The sequence below is a fragment of the Ostrinia nubilalis genome, chromosome 12, assembly GCF_963855985.1.
Source record: "Ostrinia nubilalis chromosome 12, ilOstNubi1.1, whole genome shotgun sequence".
Lineage (NCBI taxonomy): Eukaryota > Metazoa > Arthropoda > Insecta > Lepidoptera > Crambidae > Ostrinia > Ostrinia nubilalis.
The window spans coordinates 12878000-12905774 of record NC_087099.1 but is presented as its reverse complement, the minus strand read 5'-3'; the positions used below and the strand labels follow the sequence as shown (position 1 = coordinate 12905774).

General features: G+C 35.1%; 1 protein-coding gene across 34 annotated transcripts in view; it reads right to left on the bottom strand.

Moving 5' to 3' along the window:
* The window catches only part of LOC135076983 (modifier of mdg4-like), a 351682-nt gene that overhangs the window by 160309 nt on the left and 163598 nt on the right, over window positions 1-27775 (bottom strand). The window contains exon 5 of one of the 34 annotated variants that reach the window (XM_063971526.1): window positions 10056-10438. The exons of 32 other annotated variants lie outside the window; for them this stretch is intronic. In XM_063971526.1, the coding sequence (XP_063827596.1) occupies window positions 10071-10438 (368 nt within the window). In that variant the 3' untranslated portion in view covers window positions 10056-10070. Of the gene's footprint in view, window positions 1-10055; window positions 10439-26399; window positions 26699-27775 lie in introns of those variants that run through there. One more of the 34 variants, XM_063971539.1, reaches the window with a different exon arrangement.

The following is a 27775-nucleotide window of genomic DNA, read 5'->3' as shown; positions in this document are numbered from 1 at the left end:
TTCTCTTTTATGAAATTTGTTAGTACTAAGGTTGAATTATTAAATAATCACTGTTAACTGTGATTAATTTATCACTTTCACCGCGACTGTCGGGAATTATTCATAATAACCGGTTATTATTAATAATTTTCAATTTATCACATTAACCGTAACATTTATAATGAGTTACAGAAAGTATTTACCTAATAACTAAATGTTAAAATGTTATTCTGAACTTTGTTACGTCTTGTTTGAATAGTGTAATTGGTACTACCGTTCTATTCATGAATAAATAAATAAAATAAAAATCTAATTAAGAAAATAAAGTGAGGCAACAACAGCTCAACTGTGCCTTTGCTGAACTGCAGTTTCGAAGGTCGTTAGTTCGAATCCGATATTCCGCTGGACTATTGACATGAATCCACTCCTAAGAAAAGCATATATATTTCAATTGCTAATGCACACGTATTTATTCGTTTATAAACAAAAAAGCGATATCGAAAACGAAAACAAATTAATATTATTATTATAAGTAAAAAATAAGAGCTTATAAAATATAAGTCACTTACCAAACTGTTCACAGGTTCTTGTGACAACAGTTTTTTTTTTCTAAGTTTAAAACTGTAAAACAAGTACGACACAGGGCTACATAAAGTATGTATATTTTCTTTGCATAAGGTGAAAATCGAATATTAAAAAATCATCATGTCATGCCTTACATATTTAATGGTTGTGGACATTTTTCACTGACACTACCGTGTTTTCGAAAGTCGTTATACTCGTCTTGCAGCCACGGGGAGCCTGGTTGCAGTACCAGTATCTTTTGGCGCCCTTACTGTTGATCAGATTGTATCTGTAGTAGCCATATTGCAGTATCGGCTTCCCACGTTTAGATTGCAGGAACACAAAGTCTGAAAAATATAGAATATTCAAATTAGATAAACCATAAATAAATAAATAAATATAATTGGACATTTTACACTACGCTTCTAGTCCCAAACATAATATACATAGTAACACCCAGAAATTAAAACCACAACCAACCACAGAAATTAAAATTCATCATTTCAATTTCTGCTCGGCCGGGAATCGAATCCGGGACCTCTCGGCATAGAAGTCCGTTCCGAACCGCTACACCAAACGGTGTGAATTAAATGTGTGTTACATTCAAACTTGCATATATTTAACCATTTAAGGATTTAAGACACTATTTAAATCAAAGATGTAACTGCTAAATAATGTAATAATAAATAAATAAATATTTTTTCTTATTATTCATATTAGCTATCACCATCATCATCGTCATCAGGTCAGTACTTGCTGGGACATGACCCTATACAATGGGGATGTTGCCTGGGTCAAAAAGCAAGAGTTTTAATTAGTCCGTCAGTTAACTTATCAAAAAATACTCTACACGTATTTTTCACTTTTTCAAACTAATGAAAATTTAAAGAGATAAAGCGCCCCAAAGTTCATAAGAAGAGGCCCGTGACGTCAACGCTTGCTTAAAAATGCCGCACGTTGTGACGTCGTGCGCAACTTCAACGCACCATAACTATGTAATTATTTGTTAGATTGACAAATAAAAATATATGTGTCCAATATTTTTTGATATTAAACATTACGGACTAAAAAAATTTTTTTAGGCAACTAGCCTATTTAGAGGTAAACATTATACTGACCGATTAAGTTAGAGAGGCCCTCAGAGGCCTGTAGGCCTAAGATGCGCGCCGCGATAAGCGGTTATCACGGCATTTTATCGATTTTGCCCATACATTTTGACGTCGATAAAAGTTGTCACGGCGCGCATCTTAGGCCTACTGATCTCAGCATTATTAGGGAAAATTATTCAAAGGAAGAAATACATTACATTTTTTTAATTAATAATAATATTTTAATCAATATCTCTTTAAATTCGTTAAAAAAATTAAACATGTACATTGTACAACCCAAGGTTCAATATCAACAACATTAATTTGAGCCCAACAAGTTTAGAATATAAAAATAAAACAATTATAGTCAAATGGAACATTCATAAATGCTTTCTTCCTTAACGTATAACAATGAGAATTAATGAAAAAAATTATATACACCTCCTTTTTTTCCTAAATATACAGATTGAATTAAAATCCATTCAAGTTATCAATGCATAATAAATGTTCTCTTAACCACTAATTAACACGAATGCTTGGCTTTCACAAGTCTTAACAACTAAATAATTTCCATTCAAATAGTCTTAACATATTTTTAAATAATATACAGTCCTGTTAACCCCTCGTGGTAAGCATAACATGCTTGTGTTACGAGTGAGTTCACTAATAGTCCAGATCACATAGGTTTTAAAGTATGAAATTGCCGCTTTGTATGGAAAATTTCGCTAAATTTAATTTTTCCATTAAAATATTTTTCGATTTTTGAAGGAACAACAAATCTAAGTTTTATGAAATGTTGTAGGTAGATTAGATAATATTTAACGGATAAACAAAGAAAAAAATTAAAATTGATACCTGAAAAAAACAAAACGGACGCCTAGGACGAGTTATTTTTGAAAATTTATTTAAATTAAAAAAAAGTCATAAAAATTTATATGTGTAAGTCCTTGAAATAGGGTTTGAAAAAAAATGGATATAGCAATTGTATTGAAGGAGTTATGAATAAATTAATGAATATTGAAGGAAAAATCGTCAATTTTATAGTTTAACCCTTATTTTAATCAACAAATTAATATTCTAGTGATTGTGATAATTCCTCATCGCGACCACTTTGCCCCCAAGGGTAACGATGGTACATTTGCACCCGGTCCCTGCTTTATTACACGTCCAGTTCTTCCTTATTCCACTGTCGTGTTTCAGATTGAACCTGTAACCGCCGATTTGAAGAAGCGGCTTGTTGTGCGACGTTCTCAACAATATGTAGCCTGTGACAGAAAAGTATGTTATTATGCTATATAAATGATTAAGGAAAGTTTCAGTTTTTGAACGTTTTCAACGTGGAAGTATTAAAAAACCAATCAATTAAAAATGTATTTATTCAATATACTTAGGTTGTAAATAAAGTAAAATAAAAATATATAAAAAAATATTTATAAAGTAAATTGCAACTAAATTATTTATGTAATATATTAAGAATTATAAACAGACATTGACTGAAGTCAAAATGAAAGAGCTGATTTTTCAATCGTCCGATAACTTTTAACTGAAGAATACGTTTGGCATATTAACAATTTGAAAGAAAGAAAAAATATTTATTTGGTATCAGGTATATGGTATTTCAGTAAGAGAAACATGTAAAAATGACATTATTACTTTTTTTTCGAAGTTGCACAGGTGACATCCGGCAACAAGCTGGAATAAACTGGATGCATGTGGCCAGGGACAGAAGTCGGTGGAAGGTTAAAGGTGAGGCCTATATTTGAAGACGAACCCCAAAGGCTGATAAAGATAGATAGATAGATAGACAAGTTTATTCTTCAGTTTAAAAATATTATCTAACGATTGAAAAGTCAGCTCTAAACGTTTTAAATTAAATACAACGTAATTACTAAGATCGATTGGAAAAATACACTTAAACTCTCAAGGTGAATATTAACTATACACACACACGTGAACACACATTAAACATTGCTAATATTTAACAATTTTGCCAGTGCATTTATCTAATATCTATTTATTTATATACAGTCAAGTTCATAAATATATTGGCAGTGCCAAGTCAACTGTACCTATCAACGTTTTTTAAATTTTTTTTTTTAATTATATTTTAATTTATTCAAAATCCACAGCTATTCTCATTGGTAAATACTAAAAGTCTTATACTACGCTTGCTGAGAAATGGTCTCCCTTCGAGAAACCTTGAACCTCTGTCAATTAAAAATATATTTTTGACAAAACTCTATTGTCTCCTGAAAACTAAGCTAAAGCATGTACTTATTTAGTTCCTTAATCGAGATCTTATTCAATTGGTATGTTTTTTGCCATATTTTTAATTATGTTTAATTTTATATAAACTGCTCGATATATCGACAACCCCAAAAAATCTCTTACATTTGAGTGGATATAAAAACAATAGAGGCACTACTTCGATGTTAGGGGTTAAATATATCGCCTTGCATCTTAATTTCATGGCGCAAGTACACTATAAAAGTAACCGAGACAATGCGCTAGATCGCACACCGAAGTATGGGCGACGCATAGGTAGGGAAAGGAGAAGGTAACCGAGATGGTGTTCACACTATTACACCTCGGCCAAATTCCGCATAGTGTACTTGCGCCATTATACGAGTAGCCTTAATCTGTAGATTCTTAGGGATTTGCCACACTGGCGGATACAAGCGTTTTATTTATTTATTTAGGAAATCCAGGGCTTTACAAAATTTCAAAACGGAGCGGTGATGCAGCGAGCTGCAAAAACGCTTGCAATCCGCCAGTGTGGCAGCTCACTTAGTAATGATCACTCTGTATTATAAGTGGTTATGTTCGTTGTTGGTTTTGACGATGACGTCATCGTACGTCACTATAGACACCTTGCAGCCCTGGGGCGCTTTGTTGCACATCCAGTATGTCTTCGTGCCGTTGGTTCTCTTGCAGTTGTACCGATGCTCGTTAATTTGCAGCAATGGCTTCCCTTTTCTGGTCTGCAGTATGATTGGCACTGTAACTAAAATGTTTGATAATGTAATAAATTGTTACACACATTTTTTTAATTAGAATAGTCTATGTAATTTCTATTCTAAGTGCTAATTCGATTCCATCCTACATGTGCTAACAAATAAGTAGTTTGTAGATTTAAGTACCTCATATTATATTTCAAACCACCGAAAAAAAACATTTGTAGGTAGGAATAAGTGTCTTTAGGTTTACCGCACATCTCCCTTAATTTCTGTTTTGTAAGTACCAAAAAAATCATCGAATAATAGTGTAATAAACCTTTTAAATCAAAACTGCCAGTATCTCATTACGTCAAATTGATAGTAGTTTGCTGTGGAAAGAAGTGAAAATTAAAAAAAAATGCTTATTTTGAACTTTATTATTTGTGACAGTGCGTGTATTTCGCTTTAACAATCTTGTCTTCGACGGTGGTGAGGGTAGCCTTACACCTGGGATACCTCGCGCACACCCAGAAACCCTTCGGGCCTTTGCTACGGTGGTACCGGTTGTACCGGTGCTTACCGATCTCTATGACCGGTTTTCCGTACCGGGATGTTGTGAACACTGGATCTGGAAACAGATGTATGAATAACTTGTGCTGAAATGTATACAAAGCCTGGTCCGTGAGCACGTAGCCCGTCGCACAGTCGCGACAGCAATATAATTACGCGCGAGCGATAAGGATGGGTAGCTTGGGGTCATTGGACAAAATTCTACGTGCTCACGGACCAGGCTTTACAAATAACAAATTATTGCAGCGACTTTGATATTAAGAAAATTAATCTTCTCATCTTGTATGAGGAATAAAAACTTTGGATCATTCTTAATAAATAACTTAGTTACTGAAATAGTTGACTCATTCTCATCACAAATCACAATGTTATTCTTTGACTTTTATAATAATGACGAGTGTCACGAAATCTATGGTACTCATAATGCGCTTTATGCGCGTATGAGTTTCTGCAAAATCATAAAATTTCCAGACAAATCTACATTATTTCAACTCAGTATTCTAGTAGTAGTATAGTAACTAATTAGTCGAAACTTACTGTAGTGTTTTGTAACTAAATACAGCAATTACCTTATTTGATTGATTGATTAGGAGTTAATCAAATTGCATATCTCCTATACGAATTATTTTATTTAAACATAGGTATTAACTAATTATGACAACATGAAATCCCTTGGTACATGATATGATCATTATACATCATTTACAGGTGAACATAACACATAAAATTTTATGAAAAAAAATAAAACCGACTCCAAAAAACCTAATAATTCGTCCTAATAAATAAGTAGGTAATTAGTAATTATTTTTGTACTTTTTAATGTAGGTTTTTTGGAGTCGGTTTTTTTTTTCATAAAATTTTACTTATTTCTTGCTTTTCTTGCTTAACTAATTATTACCTTGATGTTACCACTGAAGGTAGGCAGTACATTGAGACCATATTCTTCATGTCTACTGTATAATAATATTCCCTACAAAATACAGGTTACCATATAGGAAACCTAAAAAGACCTTAAACCGTCAGCCCACCTTAAAAACATGAAAGAATACAACTGTTGGTCTATTTGTACCTATAATATTTAAATAATTTACCTCCAACTCCTAAGCATTAAGGAGTTGTACCTACCATGACCAGTTCATCATGATGAGATGATGAATATCTGATGTAAACACTTGAATAACTTTAGAAACTATACTTATCTATAAAATTAAAAGAATTATCTTCCAACTCCTAAGCATTAAGTTTTACCTTCTATCATCAGCTCATCAATATGAGATGATGATTTCCAGGAGCAAATACTTGAATAACTTAAGAAAAAGTTTGAAAAACGATATACGTGCTTATAAAATTTGAGGTTTGCCCTCGATTTCCCTAGGATCCCATCATCAGATCCTAACTTGGTGACAATGGGACCACCTCAGAAGTGTACCCTATCGAACAAAAAAAGAATTTTGAAAATCGGTCCACAATTGACGGAGTAATCGGTGAACATACATAGAAAAAAAAATACATACAGTCGAACATATAACCTCCTCCTTTTTTGAAGTCGGTTAAAAAGGTAATGCACAGTTGTTGAAAACCAATATGAAAATAAAAGTAGCTGTTAAACATTTAACAAACATTAATAATTAATAACGAAGCATGCATTATAAACATTATTAAAATTAAGTAAGGCGGTGGAAAATTTGTTTTTCTTCCCACCTTTTAGTAGACAAACCTCAATCCTTTGTCTCGAAAAATACAAACAAAAATTAACTTTATTCACATATGACAATGCTTATTTTTGAACTTAATGATTTTTTCTTCGAGGGTAGTCAAAGCGGCCTTGCAATAAGGATGCTTGGCGCATATCCAACTCACTCTGGGACCTTTGCTTCGGCAGTAGCGATTGTATCGAAATCCGTTCAGCACCATGACTGGCTTGCCGTACCGTGAGGTCGTGAACACTGCATCTGAAAAATTGGATTTGTCTCATATTTGGGGAATGTACTTAGTACCTACTATGTAAGCATCATAAGTAGAGTCTTATTTTAAAGGATGCCAATGATTTAAATTTCATACTGACTAAAAGCCAAAAATACAAAAGGCAGAATATCAGGAATACCTACAATGAATTAAAAGGCTTTTGATTTGAAGAAAGAATTTAAAAACTTTAATTTAAATACATTTATCCTAATACAGGTTATGAATACCTTATTATGTAAAAGCACGTAATAAAATTTCAGTACGCTGTAATATTTCAGTAACAATTAGAAAATTATTCCATGCTTGGAAGAACTTGCATGATGTCCTCGAGAGCTCTAACTCTACTTATGTCTTAATTACAAGATAACATGGTTGATGAATAATAATAGCTTTAAGATTGAAAATTTCACAAGTCACTTAATAATATTGTGTATAATTATTATTTATTAAAACTCAATAAAACAGGTGACTTTATTTCAGGATCACCGGTGAAACTGCTGCATTTTCGTGAAATACTGTCGAAAGGGTCACAAAAAGCAAAAAATCTTTATTATCACCATCATAATTTCAGCCACAGGACGTCCACTGCTGAACATGAGCCTCCCCCAATGACTTCATATCGCCTGGTTGGTAGCGGCCTAGGATGCGAGCCGCGATAAACGGTTATCACACCATTTCATCGATTTTGTCCATACATTTTGACGTCGATAAGAGTATATCACATTGGATCCTCCTCCTCATGAAAAAGACTTCAGTTCTTCACTAATGACAGTGCTGATTAGTTGTCTTCACAACCCTGTTGCCTAACGTGCACACACTGGCTTTGCACCTCGGATATTTGGCGCAGACCCAGGTGACCTTAGCGTTGGAAATGCCGACGTAGGTGCGGTTATAGCGATACTGCCCCACCTCAATGGCTGGCTTACCCAACCTCGATGTGGTGAAAATTACTTCTGGAAAGATAATAAATTAAGAGAAAACCTTCCGATAACAGTCAATTAATTTAGATTTTGATTAGTGTCTATTTAATCATCTTAAAGTTCAATAAATATAATGCTTAAAGTTGTCCTTTATTTAAACAGGTATTGGTTGTGTATGGAGAACTGTTTTACCTACAGTAAGCCACAGTTCCAGCCACCCATTTTCGTATTTTCTTTCACTCTATAAAATGATAATTCATTGCGATAGAACGAGACGACATGATCGAAAATGAGTAGCTGGAACTGTGGTCCAATGTACATGATGAATTACACATGTAGGTTCAGAAAATTTTATTTTTATTAAATAGTTTCAACTAAATAAATATGTAATTACAATTATTATATTTACAGATCAATGGCATACATTTTAATAAATAATACATTCAAACTAGTGGTTTCACTGCAGTTTCTATCGTGTGGACTGTAATAACTGAGGAAAACCACACGATTTATCAGAAATCTGTTGACTGGTGTCCGCATACGGGCCGCTATACTACACTAGAAGGGCCGTGCTTCATGCTATACCTTCAAAGACCGCAACGGTCAATTTGACGGTACTAGAGATTAAGTGAGAACACTTATGAAATTATTACAGATTTTAAATAAAAAAATTAAATAAAAATAATACAAATTTATTTTTTAATAGTAGTAAACAATTTAGCATTAAAGTGAGTAACATTTGTAACAAGTAATAGTTTTTTTACACTCTCTTGTACATTTTCCACAAACAGCTTTTTTACAGATAGTGCAGTTTTCAAATGTTTTATTTTTTTTACAATTACTATTGATTTGACATTGCCGCCTCTTATTGTTTGTAGTACATGGTTCACTTGTTTCAGAATTAGTTTCTTGTCTCTGAGTCGCAGTTGAAGTGGAGTTTTTTCTTACATACTCTTCACGTAGTTCGCTCACTAGTTGAAGGATAAAATCAAAAATCAAAATTCGTTTATTCGTGGAACATAGGTAAATTACATATTATTACAGCTGGGCTTTGATGACCCAGGTGATCAAAGTGGAATAGACCACACTGTAGCACTGATACTGAACTGAGCGGACACTGTGACGGAACTGTGGCTTCACTGATATGTGTGAATCGAGCTTTACACTGAAAGTACCTTAATACAGATAATAATAATAGAGATTTAAAATTCTTCAGATCTTTGGCTTCAAAAACTAATCGTGACAATGCTCGTTCTTGGTCCTGATAATTATGTCATCTAGAGTAGTCAACGTTGCTTTACACCTCGGCGACCTGACGCAAGTCCAAAAAGCCGTGGACGTTTTACTTCTGTTACGACAGTGGCGATTGTATCGATATCGTCCCATCACTATCACAGGCTTGCCGAATCGCGAGGTACTGTACATCACTGGTCCTAGAAACACAGAAGCTCTGAAGATAAAGCCGATTTGAATCGATATAATTAAATATAACACGACTCTAATGTAAATGCCACATTACACATAGTTATTTTAAAGTAAGGACTGATCTGAGTCTGGTTTCGGTTTGATATTTTTTTTAAATTCTATTTGAGAAATTTAGCCTATACATAAGAGTATAACACGTCCTTTAAGTCTAAGCGAAACAATCAAAATATACAATAGTTTTTGATTTATGACCATTCAAAGGAAATCAAGGCACAAGAAACTGGTCACCAGGAAACTAAGGAAAACGACAAAATTTTACCGAAATCAATGTTTATTTATCACATAACCAGTGTTTCTCAATTTAAGTAATGTATTTTCTATTTTTCAGAAATAAATGTCTTAAGACGTTATTTGCAACTTAAAATTAATTTGTAAGACGTAACTAATTCTTGGATGTTAAGTAGCTCAAGTTTTTTCAATCTCTGGCATTTTTGTATTTTTGTTTCGCTATAGTTTCAAAATCACAATAAACTCTTTTTCGCTTTCGTGCTGATATTAACCTTATATTAGGCGTTAGTACCTAGTTGAAGAATATTTATCTCCAGAATTTTTCCTAAACCCGTTCAATGTTCACAATTATGAAACTCAGGACTCGCAGGTTCATCTTTGACACAAGATGAGACATTTTCTATTATAAATTGATTTATTATATTAGTATTAACTTTTTCTCTTTGTATTTTGTATCGGAATCTCTCTGAGTATTCCTTCCATTTTTTACGAGCTTGCCTTTTTTCTTTAGCCGACATTTCAGATACTAGTTTTCTTCTGCCAGATTCTCTCTTTTTTTGATAATGTAGTTTGTTTCTCTCTTTTTCAGCCGCTAATCTTTGAGGGTCGCTCTTCATTTTCTCATACCGTAGTTTTGCAGCTATCCTTTTCTTTTCTAATCTTTCTTCTTTTGTCTGTTTTCTCTTTCGTTTCATCCTTTTTTCTGTGCAACAAAACATGACATTTTTAATTTAAAAGAAAAACATTCACAATGAACTTAAATAATTTGACTATTTGAGAATATTGCTTACAGAATCTAAGGCCGAGTTCCATGCACCTTATTTTGACCGTGACAATAAACATAACCGGTGTTTTTAAATGGAATTTGACAGTTTGACGTTTCTTAAATTAAATTTAAGATGGTGCAGGCTTAGTTTTGGCATGAGTTTACATAAGAATGGTAAAGTAGGTATAAATAATAAAAATACAAATTAAACTGGGGATTTTTTACTCTATACGATACAAAACTATCGAATACTCGAATTCTATTTGGATCTCTTCATTAAAACAATGGTCAAATATTATGGGTTTAATCAATTCATATTATCTTTTTCAATACAATTTCTATTTGCAATTCACTTGTAATGTGTATGTTTCTGAGAAATTTTGATGATGTCGTTGTCTATGGTGGTCACGGTGGTCTTACACCTCGGGTACTTGGCACACACCCACCTGGCCTTCGCCCCTTTGCTGGGCTTGCGGTTGTACCGGTGCCTGCCGTGAATCATGACTGGCTTGTTAAACCGCGAAATTGTAAAAATTGGTACTGGAACAGATATAAAACATGAGATTTATTTGACATTTACTTTTCGTCAATATAGCAGAAATAAAAAAGTATAAAGAAATAATAATAAACTTCGTGGATTTGGACAAACTAGATAAAAGTATTAAAATTCATATAAATGTAGAGTTAATGTTTTATTTATACAAAAGAAAGAAGAATAGAACGTTTCTTTTTAATTTAAGATGGTGCAGGCTTAGTTTTGGCATGAGTTTACATAAGAATGGTAAAGTAGGTATAAATAATAAAAATACGAATTAAACTGGGGATTTTTTACTCAATACGTTACAAAACTATCGAATACTCGAATTCTATTTGGATCTCTTCATTAAAACAATGGTCAAATATCATGGGTTTAATCAATTCATATTATCTTTTTCAATACAATTTCTATTTGCAATTCAACTGTAATAATGTGTGTGTTTCTGAGAAACTTTGATGATGTCGTTGTCGATGGTGGTCACGGTGGTCTTACACCTCGGATACTTGGCACACACCCACCTGACCTTCGGCCCTTTGCTCGGCCTGCATTGGTTGTACCGGTGCCTGCCGTGAATCATGACTGGCTTGTTAAACCGCGAAATTGTAAAAATTGGTTCTGGAACAGATATAAAACATGAGATTTACTTGCGTCAATAAGTATAGCAGAAATATAAAAGTATAAAAATAATAAAGAAATAATAATAAAACTTCTGAGGCTGTTCGATTCCGTCATACTTGAGGGAAAAACGCCTACGGCATGGCACAGAAGTGTGGTGATACTTTTTTTAAAAAAAGGCGACAAAACCTTGTTGAAAAATTATAGACCCATCTCACTTCTGAGCCATGTCTACAAGCTGTTTTCGAGAGTCATCACGAATCGTCTCGCACGCAGGCTCGACGACTTCCAGCCTCCCGAACAAGCCGGTTTCCGAAAAGGCTTTAGTACCATAGACCACATACATACGCTACGGCAGATTATACAGAAGACCGAGGAGTATAATCAGCCACTTTGTCTGGCGTTTGTGGACTATGAAAAAGCCTTCGACTCGATCGAGACCTGGGCAGTGCTACAGTCTCTCCAACGGTGCCAAATTGACTATAGATACATCGAAGCGCTGAAGGGCTTGTACGAAAACGCCACAATGTCGGTCCGCCTCCAGGATCAGAACTCGAAACCTATCCAGTTGCAGCGAGGGGTGAGACAGGGAGATGTCATATCTCCGAAACTGTTCACCACCGCCCTGGAAGATGTTTTCAAGCTTCTGGACTGGAGCGGATTCGGCATAAATATCAACGGCGAGTATATCACACACCTTCGTTTCGCGGACGATATCGTAGTCATGGCTGAGACCGTGGAGGACCTAAACACAATGCTCGATGGCCTCAGTAGAGCCTCTCAACAAGTGGGTCTTAAAATGAACATGGACAAGACAAAAATTATGTCAAATGCCCGTGTTGTACCCACTCCTCTGAAGGTTGGAGACACTACACTCGAACTTGTTGACAATTATGTATACCTGGGACAAACAGTCCAGTTAGGTAGGTCCAACTTCGAGAAAGAGGTTAATCGTCGAATCCAACTCGGCTGGGCAGCGTTCGGGAAGCTTCGCGAAATTCTCACGTCCGAAATACCGCAGTGTCTCAAGACAAAAGTATTTGACCAGTGTGTGTTGCCAGTGATGGTGTATGGCTCTGAGACGTGGTCGCTTACTATGGGCCTCATAAGAAGGCTCAAGGTCACCCAAAGAGCGATGGAGCGTGCTATGCTCGGAGTTTCCCTGCGTGATCGAATCAGAAATGAGGAGATCCGTAGGAGAACCAGAGTGACTGACATAGCCCGCAGAATCGCTAAAATCAAGTGGCAGTGGGCGGGGCACATAGCTCGAAGAGCTGATGGCCGCTGGGGCAGGAAAGTTCTTGAGTGGCGACCACGAGCTGGAAGACGTAGCGTGGGCAGGCCTCCCACTAGGTGGACCGACGATCTGGTAAAGGTCGCGGGAAGTACCTGGATGCAAGCGGCGCAGGACCGGTCTTTGTGGAAATCCTTGGGGGAGGCCTTTGTCCAGCAGTGGACGTCTTTCGGCTGAAACGAACGAATAAAACTTCCTGGATTTGGACAACCTGGATAAAAGTATTAAAATTCATATAAATTTAGAGTTAATGTTTTATTTATACAAAAGAAAGAAGAATAGAAAGTAAGAGAACTAGAAGAAAATTATTTACTCTTAACCAGGCTCTTTATTCATTGGTTTTCAACCGTATTTTCACAGCATCACAGAGTTCAAATTGATGTGGGCTTTATTAAGGGTTAATGTGGGGTTTACAGAACTAGTAAAAGACGAAAAAAATTAATCCCGCGGTCGATAGGAATCTTGAATCAATAGCCCAATGCGCAAATTCTTGGGTTTTTGTCATCTTATTTACTGTCACCTTAATGTCTTGTATGGGTCTGAGTGGTCACCGTTATCACATCATCGATGGTGATAAAGGACGCTCTACACCGAGGGTACCTGGCGCAAACCCAAGTCCACTTCGAGCCTGTAATCCTCTTGCAGTTGAACCGGTATTCTCCCAGTATGATCACCGGATTACCGTACATCGAAGTGCTGAATACTGGAACTAAAGAATAACTTTATGATTAACCTGACTTATGTAAAAATGTTATATTGACGAAACAATTAACAATAAGAATACTTTATTCAGCATAGAAAAATAAATAATTAGCCTCATTGTTTGCATACAATATTAAATGTAATTATATTCATAAAACTGATCATAGTGAGGGTACTAATAATTTGATATCTCAGTATGTAAATAGTAACAATATTATGACTGTACCTACTACTAGTGTTTAAACTGAGGCACTCGACAAAGGCCAAGCCCGGAACATTCAAGATTGTTCATCAAAATATTCAAGGCTTGGCCAGCAAAGTCTTAGAAATAGAGCTATTCTTAAAAAGTTTTGATATTAATGTAATATGTATTACTGAACACTGGCTAAAGAAATATGAAAGCTCTTTTCATATAGATAATTATCAGTTAAGTAGCGCGTTTTTCAGGAAGTCTGCCATTCACGGAGGCTCCTTAATATTTGTGAATAATAATATTAAATATAAAGAACGCAAAGATGTAGTAGGGCTATCAGTTGAGCGTGTTGTCGAAATTTCCTGTGTCGAGCTTGAGAGTTACATCATTGTATGTGTGTATAGACCCCCTTCTGGGGACTTTGGTATTTTTGAAGCGGCTATTGAGGATGCTCTTAATAAAACTTGTAACAGCAACAAAAAGGTCTTAGTTTGTGGAGATTTTAACGTCAATTTACTAGATAGCTCATCATCATATTCTGTAAGACTACTTTCCCTTTTTCAGTCATTTAACTTGTTTAGTCAATTTAAGGAAGCAACTAGAATTACGGAAACCACAGCTACTTGTCTAGATAATATTTTCTCTAGCTGTGTCCCTGACAATAAAGCTGTCATACACAATCTTACGTCAGATCACTGTGGTATTAAAGTAGAATTTATTTGTAATAATTTGAATAATAAAAGTAAAAAAAATGCCGTATGTAGACCTGTAACCATTAGTCGTCTAGAACGTTTTAAAAATAATCTTGAAAATAAATTGCATTTAGTCCCGTATGTTCAGGGAGACCCAGATGATCTTTACAATAACCTTTTCGAATGTATTAAAACCGAACATGACAAAGTTTTTACGGTAAAGCCATTAAAACTAAATACCAAATCAAAGTTTAGTGACTGGGCTACTAAGGGAATATACAAAAGTCGAAATACGTTATATGAACTTTATGGCATGAAAAAGTATAATAATAGTATATCTTTTCTTGAGCATGTAAAAAAGTATTCAAAAATTTTTAAGAAAGTTTGCTTCATGGCTAAGTCTTTTTATATTCGGGACAAGATAGGGAACGCCAGTAATAAAATAAAAGAAACTTGGAATGTTATCAACCGAGAGACTGGTAAACTAAAACCAAGAGATAATGACTTTTCTCTCAAAGTTCACGATAATTTGATATCTGCAGATAAAGATGTAGCGGAAGCTTTTGACAATTTTTTTGGGAATATAGCTTCAGCAACAACTGCCAACTTAAAGTCATCTCCCTCCGAGGCCGAAGAAATATTGAAAACCCACGTGACACCCTGTGACTCGCACTTCTCTTTTAAACATATTACTCCATTAGATATCACTAAAACTTTTAATCTTTTAAACGTAAAGAGTACAACTGATATCTGGGGCATCTCTGTCAAGATAGTCAAACACATTATTGATATAATTTCCCCACAGTTAGCGATAATATTCAATAATTGCATAGAGAAGGGAATCTTCCCCGACCTCATGAAACATAGTAGACTAATGCCATTATTTAAGTCTGGTAGCAAAACCGACCCTGGCAATTATAGACCCATTTCTATCTTGCCCGCTCTGAGCAAGATTTTTGAAAAAATCATACAGGAGCAACTTATGATTCACTTTGGCTCTAATAAACTATTTCATAGTGAACAATATGGTTTCACCAAGGGTCGTTCCACCACCGATGCAGGGGTTGCACTACTTAAACATATCTTCGAGGCTTGGGAGAATTCTCAAAATGCACTAGGGGTCTTCTGTGATCTCTCAAAAGCTTTTGACTGCGTAGAACATCAAACGCTAATTCGCAAACTGCACTATTATGGGGTAAAGGACTCGGCTTTGGATTTAATACAATCCTATTTAAACTTTAGAGTTCAAAAAGTTGACATAAATGGTGTTTTGTCTTCTGGGTCACCTGTGAAAATGGGAGTTCCGCAGGGGTCCATTCTGGGTCCATTCTTGTTTCTTATATACATTAATGATCTACCATATTTTGTTAAGGACTCTTGCGAAATCGTGTTATTTGCTGATGACACATCTTTGATTTTTAATATCGATAGAAGTAAAAATAACTTTGACGATGTAAATAATGCACTAACAAGAGTTTTAAGTTGGTTCACTACAAATAATTTACAACTCAATGCAAAGAAAACAAAATGTATAAAATTCTCTTTGCCTAACGTAAAAACAGTTAGTACACAAATAGAACTTAATAATAATGCAATCGATCTGGTAGACTCTACTGTATTTCTGGGAATTACCCTGGATTCAAAACTCCAGTGGGGCCCCCATATAGAAACTCTGGCGGGAAAGCTCAGCTCAGCGGCTTTTGCAATAAAAAAGATACGGTCATTAACCGATGTTTCAACAGCTCGCTTAGTCTACTTTAGCTACTTTCATAGCCTAATGTCATATGGAATCATGCTGTGGGGCAAAGCTGCAGATTTTGAAACAATATTTATTTTGCAAAAACGTGCGATAAGATACTTGTATAAAATGAAAGCAAGAGCATCCCTTAGAGAATTGTTTAAAGAAATTGGCATTCTCACGGCCGCTTCACAATACATCTTAAACTGTATTCTATTTATTCAAAAAAATATTACTGAATTCAAAAAGAAAAGTGATATTCACCAAATTAACACTAGAAATAAAAATAAATTGGCTATACCCGCTTTTAGACTTAATAAAGTGTTTGCTACTTTTATGGGACAAGGTATCCATTTTTATAACAAAGTCCCTGATAAATATAAAGAGCTACCGTATAATAAATTTAAAGATATAGTTAAAGATCACATGCTTAAAAAAGCCTATTATACAACTCGAGATTTTCTTAATGATAAGTCATCCTGGGAGTAGGATTATGGTCCTCTCATGCTCGCACTAAAAAGAATTAAAATGAAAAGTAATGTATAAACTAATAATAATTTCTCAAATGTTATAGTGTCATGCTTCTCAATCTGGACTGTTACTTAGCTTTATTATTAGTTTTTTTTTAAAGAGATAACTTGGAATTGTCATTCTCACTAAAATGTCTCTGGGGTGGTGGCGTAGTGAGGCGGGTCGTTACATTCCCTCTAATATGGTCGAGTGAAGCGATGGCTGGTTCACTCGTCATGTCTGTGAACAGGCGCTGCTTTCGGGGACTGGTCAATCCAAGTTATTCAAATTTATGTATGCGAGTCATTTCTACTAGTATCTTAATATGTAAGTCTAGATATTAGCACGTCACTACCTTGTTTAATATACCACGCAATCTTGTATACCCATTCTTATAAGATACACCATACAAGAATGCATGGTAAATTCAGTGAACTGCTCCTGAATCGAATGTACCTACTACTACTATTTCTATTTATTTATATTAACCGGCAGACAGTGGTAACTGAGTTTGTTGCGGCGCTTCTTCTCAGCACTTGCCAAATGTTGGTCTCGAAGCGCTGGTAGGGTAAAAAGATTATGAGACATGTAGAGGCTCCTTAAGAGCAAAATGACGATTTGTAAGAACTATTTATTAGTCCAAACAAATAAAGAAATTTTGACTTTTTGACTTGACTTAATAAAAATACAGTACATACCTACATACTTATAACATTAAACTAGCTATGCTGAAGTGGCGTCCGCTCAGCTATATTCGCGACATAAAAAGCGCCATGTCGAGAAGCTGGTTTTCAGCGGGAACCAACATACGATGACGATTGCGGATTGCGCGCTATATTGACCGAGACCATGTTGAGGCTACCAGCCAAGAGACAGATGATTCGCTCTTTTGGTGCTTGTATTATGTATTTCTAATAATAAATAATAAATCATTTATTTGCTCAGAAACATGGTAACAAAATGGTCGATAGAAAATGTCAAGTCCAACATGTTTTATCCGGGATAGGCATGCAAATTTTACTAAATTAGAATCTAATAATAATAAATTTAATAATATGAATTAATTAAAAAATAAAATCAGTGTCAGATTAGATACGTTTCTTCACAATATTTGAAATAATTAAAGAATGTGGCTTGTGGGTTTATAAAAAGTTGTTAATTGTTTTGTATTAAAATACGTATGGATCAAACAAAAAGATGCAAATGCAACAACTTTCTTACAGGAACAAAATCCAAATTCTCAAAAAAGAATTGACGTTCCTTACTAAGTGGCTAATGACTAAAGACAATTTGTATGAAAAGATTAATTTCTATTTAGATTTAAATTAAAAATCATCTGCAGCATAAAATGTATAATAATAAATTACATAAATATGTCTTAAATCTAGTCATGCGTATGATCGTTCTTCATCTTAATGATGACGTTCTCGAAAGTTGTCAAGGTTGCTCTGCACCCAAAGGTGGCCTTCACGCAGGTCCACAGCCCTTTGGGGTACTTGCTGCGGCAGTACTGGTTGAACCGATGTTTGCCCAACAGAATCACCGGCTTACCGAACTTTGAGGTCGAAAATATTGGCTCTGTAAGCAGTAAAGTTAAAGTTTGTGTGGATGTTTGTTACTCTTTCACGCAAAAACTACTGAACGTATTTTGATGAAACTTTACAGTATTATTGTTTATAACCCAGAATAACATATAGGCTATAATTTATGACGATATGTGACAAACTAAATTTCACGCGGGTGAAGCCGCGGGCAAAGGTAGTAATAAAATAAAACACATTTTACGTCGAGATAAAAAAAACTTTTATTCTCACACACAGCATCCTCACATCCTCATCAATTCAACACAAATTGTTGAAATAGATTTTAAAATTATTCATGATTTGGCACCAATCTAGTTAGATGATAGTATGAAGTTAAAGATGTACACTGCTTTATTTTTCAGCCGTGCGTCATCATCATCATCATTCCAGCCACAGGACGTCCATTGCTGCACTGTACATAGGCCTCCCCCAATGATTTCCATATTGGCAGATTGGTAGCGGCCTGCATCCATCGTCTTCTTGCTACCTTTATGAGATCATCCGTCCACCTCGTCGCTTGTTCAATCATGCGAATGCGAATTATTAGCTCTAACAATGACATTATTGACGGTGGTCAGTGTCGCCCTGCAATTTTTAGCGGTCTTCACGCACACCCAGGTAGCCTTTGGACCTCTACTGCGGCAGTACCGGTTGAATCTATGGTTCCCCCAGACGATCACCGGGTTTCCAAATCGCGAGGTCGTGAACAATGGCCCTAGAAACATTTTTGAAAAGTTGTGGCACTTTTAATTTATTAAAAATAGAGAAATAGAAAAAGAAAGAATAAATAATAATAATGTTTATTTTTTAACATAAAATTCTTATATTTTCGAAACATGATTAATCTAGGTATTAAATTCTAAATATAAGATAATAACTAAAAATAATATTTATCACCCCTATTGGACGGTGTGAACATACTAACATATTTTATCCTACTCTAGACACATAGAAATGATACAGTTTCCCGTTTAGCTATGGTTATGTTGGTTGTTGGCCTTAATGATGACGTTATCGTACGTGACCAAGGTGGATCTACATCCTCTGCTGGCCTTCGTGCAGGTCCAAGTAGCCCTGGGTCCTTTGACTCGGTGGTGGTGGTACATATTGTACCGGTACCCTCCGATTTCGATGACAGGTTTTCCAAACCGAGATTTCGTGAAGACCGGCTCATCTGAAAATTATATGATATTTTTAAAATGATAACATAATAGAATAAGCCATATTTTAAGGGTTAAGAAACCCGTGAAATCAATAGCATTATCTTAAAGTATTATATTATATTTTTAAACCAATAGAATAAGCCATATTTTAAAGGTAAAGGCACCCTTGAAATCAATCTGGGGGCAAGGCAGTGCCCCCGCCAAGTCGAGCTTGCTTTGACTTAATACTAAAAGAAACGGGTAAATAATAATGCTGATGACAAAATCCATACAATTTTATTGTATACCAATATAACCTAGTCTAGTCTTATGTGAATAATACTTATAGGTACAATACGAACTTATTAAATTAATAATACTTAATAAGTTCGCGTTCAGTCATTTGATATCCATAATAATATTTGGACTGATTTATAAACAAACAAAAAATACAATGCAGGAATAATACAAAATATACGTATAAGTAGGTACATACCAGTAATAGATTATTACAATAAAAGATTCACAACTTAGCCACAGTGGCAGTGACTGTCTCGTAGGCGGAACGAAGTTGGAATGTGGGCGTTACTGTCTTACTTGTAAATACAAATATAAGTGAGGATCACAATATAGATTCTTAATGAGTATGATTATCTCTGACGTGAATAATCCTGCCGTTGACTGTGATCAAGTTCGCCTTGCAGCCTTTCCTGGACTTGACACAGTTCCACCGCGACTTGGCTCGCGATAGTATGTGCGGGTGTACCTTGTTGTACCTGTGATTCCCTAACAGGGTCACTAATTAAGTTGGTTCCTACATACATCAGTAATAGATTCACAAATTAGCCACTGTTCCTCAGGCGGAATGAAGTTGGAATGTGAGCGAAATTATAAGTGAGGATCACAATATAGATTCTTAATGAGTATGATGATCTCTAACGTGAATAATCCTGCCGTGGACTGTGATCAAGTTTGCCTTGCAGCCTTTCCTGGACTTGACACAGTTCCACCGCGACTTGGCTCGCGATAGTATGTGCGGGTGTACCTTGTTGTACCTGTGGTTCCCTAACAGGATCTCTAATTAAGTTGGTACCTACATACATCAGTAATAGATTCACAACTTAGCCACTGTTCCTTAGGCGGAATGAAGTTGGAATGGGAGCGAAATTATAAGTGAGGACCACAATATAGATTCTTAATGAGTATGATGATCTCTAACGTGAATAATCCTGCCGTTGACTGTGATCAAGTTCGCCTTGCAGCCTTTCCTGGACTTGACACAGTTCCACCGCGACTTGGCTCGCGATAGTATGTGCGGGTGTACCTTGTTGTACCTGTGATTCCCTAGCAGGATCACTGGCTTGCCAAACCGGGACGTCGCGAATACTGCCACTGAAAAATTTGTAATTATTTTTTATTAATATTTTGAAAACAATTGAATAAGGTATTTGTTGGTATGTTCATAGAAAACGATCACAATTAGATAATTTAATTTATTTAGTATTCAACAAAACATGTTCAGGACAAATATTATTTTTTAGTATTTTAATTAATGTGTGAATTTTATTTCTGATACATTTTTGTACCCATCTGTTTATCAGTTTTCATTAGTAATTTCATAGATATAATTTAATCTAAAACAAAGAATTAATGCTTAGAGGTTTAATCTTTTTCATGTAAAAACAATAAAATAAATGATAACATAAAATATTTGAAACCTAACAATCTATTACTGAGATCAAGGCAGTCAATCAAAAATAAACAACTTAACTAGGGCTCGTATTTTTTATCTTAATTCATGTCGTGTCGTACGGACTACAACGACATCATATTTAGTAAAAACTGTTAACTTTAAGCTCATAGCAGACTTATCAACCCTGAAAAGGATCAACAACGTATCGTCTTTCGCGCGCTATCAATCGCCAGGCGAGGCGTTTACGTTACGGTGCGGATAAGTGTGCGTTGCAGTATGGAAGTTTCATACAAAAAATACTGACCTCCTCGAGTCGATACGGTTACGATCCCTTTCTTGGTTGATAAGTAAATGTGCGACCTTTATTCAGTAAATAATCCTATTGACAAAACCGTATACTTAGGCTGAGATGCACCACCTAACTTTGACCGTAATTTCAACGATAACCGGTGTATTTTGTATAGAGTTTGACAGATTTTTGACGTTTGTTAAAGTCAAAATAAGATGGTGCAACCCAGCCTTAGTTGACTATAATAGGTTGTTATTACAATTAAACCTACATAAAATTCTTAATCATGATTATGTATGTTCTTGCACTTGATGATAACACTATCAATAGTGGTCAAAGAAGCGTTGCATCCCAGAGCAGATGACTTGACGCAGTACCAGCGTGCTTTGGGGCCGCATGTACGATGGTACATATTGAACCGATATTTGCCTATCAAAATGACCGGCTTGCCCTTCTGTGATGTGCTAAACTTAGGTTCTTCATCTCCTGAAATAAATTTACAAATATATCAAAATGTATACGATTCTATAGAAGCGAAATAACCAGGTATTTGATTAAAATCTCGTCTAGATGCACATATTAGGCTTACTTTGTCAAAAATATTTAGCAACAAAGTACCTATTGATCTTATTCTTGTATGGTTATCAAAAATAATTTACCCGTCGTGTTTTAAAATAAAACTCTGTTTTGAATTGTATTAATGATGCTGATGGTCCTTAAAAATAAAAAGAAGAAAATAAAGAAAAATATCAGGTGCGATTGTGGTCAAATACCTGCCTTGTTATGAATAAAAAAAAAAAAAAAAAAAAAATATTCGTATTCAATAATAATTTAAAACTAATCAACTTAATAGTTTTTAACATCGAACCTTGTTCAGCAACATACGTATTATGTCTTCAGGCGACTTGGCTCTACTTTCATCCATAATACACATAGAAAAAACATACTCTAATAAAAGTGTAAATTATGTTAAAAAATCTGTTTTACTGACAATATTTTATCATAATACGTAAATTAAACTTAATCATTTTACATACCTACTCGTATCTAGTAATCGTTAATAAAAATTACACCCATGATGAACATGAACACTGGATTAAAATGTCATATCCATAATAAATGTTAAACCAGAGTTTAACTAGGGTGTTGAAGGGTTGAAACTTTAATGTGTATGGTTGCCGGTTATTTTGACTATGACGTTATCGACTGTGTATAGCTTTACTCGACAGTTCTTCATGACTTTCTTCACGCACACCCACACGGCTTTAGGGCTGTCGTCAGTGCTTTTGTAGTGTCGGTTGAAGCGGTGTTCCCCCATCAGGATCACTGGTCGCCCGTACCGGGATACTGTGTACACTGGCTTTTCTGCAAAGTGGATTGTAAATTACAAAATTTATAATTAGTAAGGCTCGTTCCCATGTAGACATACCGTTTCTTTTTCAGAATCAGTTTTTTGAAGGATCCTGTTTGACTAGTTAGAGGATATAAATGTTACGAGTAGATACATCCGTAAACATTACAATACTTGTACTATTAACGACCATAATACTCGTGCTCATTGAATACTGCATTGTCATGCAAAAAAAAAATTTGCTCTATTCGGATTTAAGCCCAAATTCGGACTTTAGTTCTTAGTCCGTTGGTAAAATTGATTTGGTTGATATTAAAATTTTTAAAACAAAATGACCCGTATGCTTATTTTAACCTCATTATCAATCAAAATAATAAATTAATAAATAACTAAACTTAAAAATGCATTTCTTTATGATACAGGGTTAGAAAGAAAAAAAGTACTGTAACAGAATATTATAATTTTCAGGTTTTACAAGTCAAATTTTACAGGAGACATACATTGTACATCATAAACGTACATTTCCATAGCCTGCCCCTTAGGGGAGTGGTTGTGAGCGGTCTCGTGGAGTATCCTGAACGGATTTGATTTCAATTTGATTGTTGCATGACACTTACACGATTCTTTTAAATTGCATCTCCATAAGTCAGTGCCATCTTTGTTCGTTCGCTTCCACATGTAATTGTATCCATTACGGGACAGCATACGCCCGCCCTTCCTGTTTCTTCCAAACTGGACGGCAAAGGGCATATTTGAACCTATAAGTGTAATAACATTAACATAGATTTCCCTTTAAAATCGATGCAATCATAGTCGGTGTCGTATTAATAGTGGTTTTTCTCCCATACAAGTGTACAAACGCTAACGAATAAATAAGTCGATTTAGATACCGTAAAAATGAAACGGTATAGGCTTTGATACTACTTTGTATCCAGAACGGCAATCGAAGGCACTTCAAGCATAATAGTTGCATGACAAATATAGCTGAATGTTCAAAGGTGTATATGCCGTTAAGCTTACTTCGAGGTAACTGACAGTAATTGAGAAAAAGTCTGTTACAATAAATTATTTACTTCACAAGTTATTTTACAAGCTTCATTCAGAAGAATCAGTATCTTCCTTCGATCCTGGTACGTATACCTCCGCCGGGTTATCCTTTGGTAAGTGGTTGTGAACAGTCTCATTCAGTATTCTAAATGGGTTGGATGACACTTTGATGGTAGCATTACACTTACACGAGTCTTTTTTGTTACACCGCCATAAGTCGGTACCATCTTTGTTGGTCCTTTTCCACACATATTTGTACCCATTGCGGCACAGCATCCGCCCACCTCGTATGGTTCTCCCAAATTGTACAGATGCATCTTGAACTCCTATTTAATAAATAACATAAATTCTTGAGCCAACTGGTTAATTAACGAGTAACGAGTAATGGACGGACGAGTTAAGTGGTAACGCAATAAATTATCAGATTTTTTAAGTTATTTATTATTTTCATTTCATTGAATTATAAACTAAATACTTTTATTGGACATAATATTTGCAGCAAATTTTATGATGACTTTAAACAAAAATTATTCAGAAGATTCACTTTCTTCCCTCGATTCTGATATGATGTATGCCGCCACCGAACTATCCTTAGGCACATGGGTATGAACTGTCTCATTGAGTATTCTAAATGGGTTGGATGACACTTTGATGGTAGCGTTACACGAGTCTTTTTTGTTACACCGCCATAAGTCGGTACCATCTTTGTTGGTCCTTTTCCACACGTATTGGTACCCATTGCGGCACAGCATCCGCCCACCCCGTATGGTTCTTCCAAATTGCACAGATGCATCATCTTGAACTCCTATTTAATAAATAACATAACATTACAACCATGTCGAATTAACAGCGCACCTGGCAGCCGTGACGTTACATCGATGCTCTGGTACGGACGGGACGAATGCGGGGAAGTTTCCAAGTGGGAGGGAGAGTCGCACTCCAGCGACGTGCGCAACTAGCTCTATCAGGTTGTAACATAGAGTTTAATTCTTAAACCAACTGTTTAAGTAACTACGAGTAATGGACGGACGAGTTAAGTGGTAGAGCAATAAAGATAAAGAATCCGATTTTTTAAGTTATTTATTGTTTTAGTTTCATTGAATTATAAAATAAATACTCTTATTGAACACAATATTTGTGGCAAATTATGATTATTAAGTGCGATTTAAAATCAACATTATTCAGAAGAGTCACTTTCTTCATTCGATCCTGCCTCCATCGAGCTATCCTTAGGCACATGGTTATGAACTGTTTCATTGAGTATTCTAAATGGGTTGGATGACACTTTGATGGTAGCGTAACACATATTTTTTTTGTTACACCGCCATAAGTCCGTACCATCTTTGTTGGTCCTCTTCCACACATATTCATACCCATTGCGACACAGCATCCGCCCACCCCGTACGGTTTTTCCGAAATGTACAGATGCATCTAGGCCTTGAATACCTGTTTAATAAATTAACTTAATATACAGGGTGTTAGGTAAATGGGTATATGAGCCGACACTAGCCCATTTTACCATGGGCATATAAATGGTATGGTGAAGTCAGAATTTTGATATCATCATTTTTTTTTTTATACAAAATAAATTTTATAAATACCGATTTGTATGAAAATTAAAATAATTAAAATGAAAATATCAATGAAAATTGAATTCTGACTTCACCATACCATTTATATGACCATGTTAACATGGGCTAGTGTCGGCTCATATACCCATTTACCTAACACCCTGTATACAAAGGGTTTTATACTACGTCAACTGTATAAATAACTATTGGACGGAGGAGTTAGGTAAGTGGTAGAGCAATAAAGAATCCGATTTTTTAAGTTATTTATTGTTTTAATTTCATTGAATTAGGTATAAAGTAAATAGTTTTATTGGACATAATATTCTTGGCAAATTATGATGACAAGTGTGATTTAAAAAACAAAATTATTCAAAAAAGTCACTTTCTTCATTCGATCCTGGCATATATGCCTCCCCCGGGCTATCCTTAGGCTCGTGGTTATGAACTGTCTCACTGAGTATTCTAAATGGGTTGGATGACACTTTTATGATAGCGTAACACCTATAAACGCAGTGTTTGTTACACCGCCATATGTTAGTACCATCTTTGTTGGTCCTTTTTAACAAATATTTGTACCCATTTCGACACAGCACGTGACGACCGCGTATAGTTTTTCCAAAATGTATAGGTGCATTTGGGTCTTGAACACCTATTTAAAAAAATAACTTAATATAAACAAAGGGTTATATTCTATGCCAACTGTATGTAACTATTGGACGGACGAGTTAGGTAAGTGGTAGAACAATAAAGAATCCGATTTTTTAAGTAATTTATTGTTTTTTTATGTGACAGGAGGCAAACGAGCAGACGGATCACCTGATGGTAAGTGATTACCGTCGACCATAGACACCCGCAGTCCCAGGAGCGTTGCAGGTGCGTTGCCGGCCTTTAAGGTGAAGATACGCTCTCTTCTTGAAAGCTTGCAGCTCGTATCATTTTACATATTCGTACCAAATTATTCAGAAGAGTCATTTTCTTCATTCGATCCTGCCATGTATGCCACCACCGAGCTATCGTTAGGAAAGTGGTTATGAACCGTCTCATTCAGTATTCTAAATGGGTTGGATGACACTTTGATGATAGCGTAACACTTATAAAAGGCGTGTTTGTTACACCGCCATATGTTAGTACCATCTTTGTTGGTCCTTTTTAACAAATATTTGTACCCATTTCGACACAGCACGTGACGATCGCGTTTAGTTTTTCCGAAATGTACAGATGCATGTGGGCCTTGAAAACCTGTTTAATAAAACATATTAATATTAAATTAGGTTTTATACTATGCTAAGAGTTTAATTAATACCTAATGGACATATGGACATGCGATTTTGGAGAGCCAGAGAAATGTACGCAAAAATTAAAAAAAGAGAACAATAGAATAGAATTGAGGAAAGGAATCAGGTATAATATAATATGACACATTTGCAGTTAATAATATTTATTCTGATTTTTAAATAATTCGTTGTTATAGTTTAATTAAACTATAATGTAAATACTTTTATTGGACACTAGCGGCCGCCCGCGAATTCGTACGCGTGGATCCCGTTTAAACCCCTAAGGGGGTGAGTTTTGCAAAATCTCATCTTTGTGAGCACCTACATTCTAAAAAGAACCCTCATGCTAAAATTTGAGACTCCTAGCACTTGTAGTTTCTGAGATTTCATGATGAGTGAGTGAGTCAGTCAGTCAGTCAGTCAATCAGTTAAGTGACCTTTCTCTTTTATAGAAGATATAGATAATATTTTTAGAAAATCATGATGATGATATGATTGAAACAGTTAAGCAGTTTTACAAGTAGTCTGAGTTGAATAAAACACTTGAAAATCTAACAACGTAAAAACCACCTTAACTTATAATGTACAATTTTGATGGTTCAATTGCATTCGTTAACTTCTCTATAAAGGATCAATTATTTTAATGCTAAGTAGTTTCAGTCCGCAACATTCCAGCATGTATTTAGATTTGTTACTCTACATAGCGATTCCCGCAATCAAAAACTCACAAAGTTTTGATTTTAATATAAAATTTAATAGTGTTAAACTAAAATATAATCACCACTTAAAATAACTTAATACATGTAAAAATAATATATTTGGTATATTAAGGCCTTGTTCAGACATGTAAATGTATACAGGGTGTTAGATAAATGAGTATATGAGCCGACACTAGCCCATGTTAACATGGCCATATAAATGGTATGGTGAAGTCAGAAATTTGATATCATTTTATTTTTTTTAATTTTCATACAAAATACATTTTATAAAATCCGATTTGTATGAAAATTAAAAATATTAAAATGAAGATATCAATTTTCTG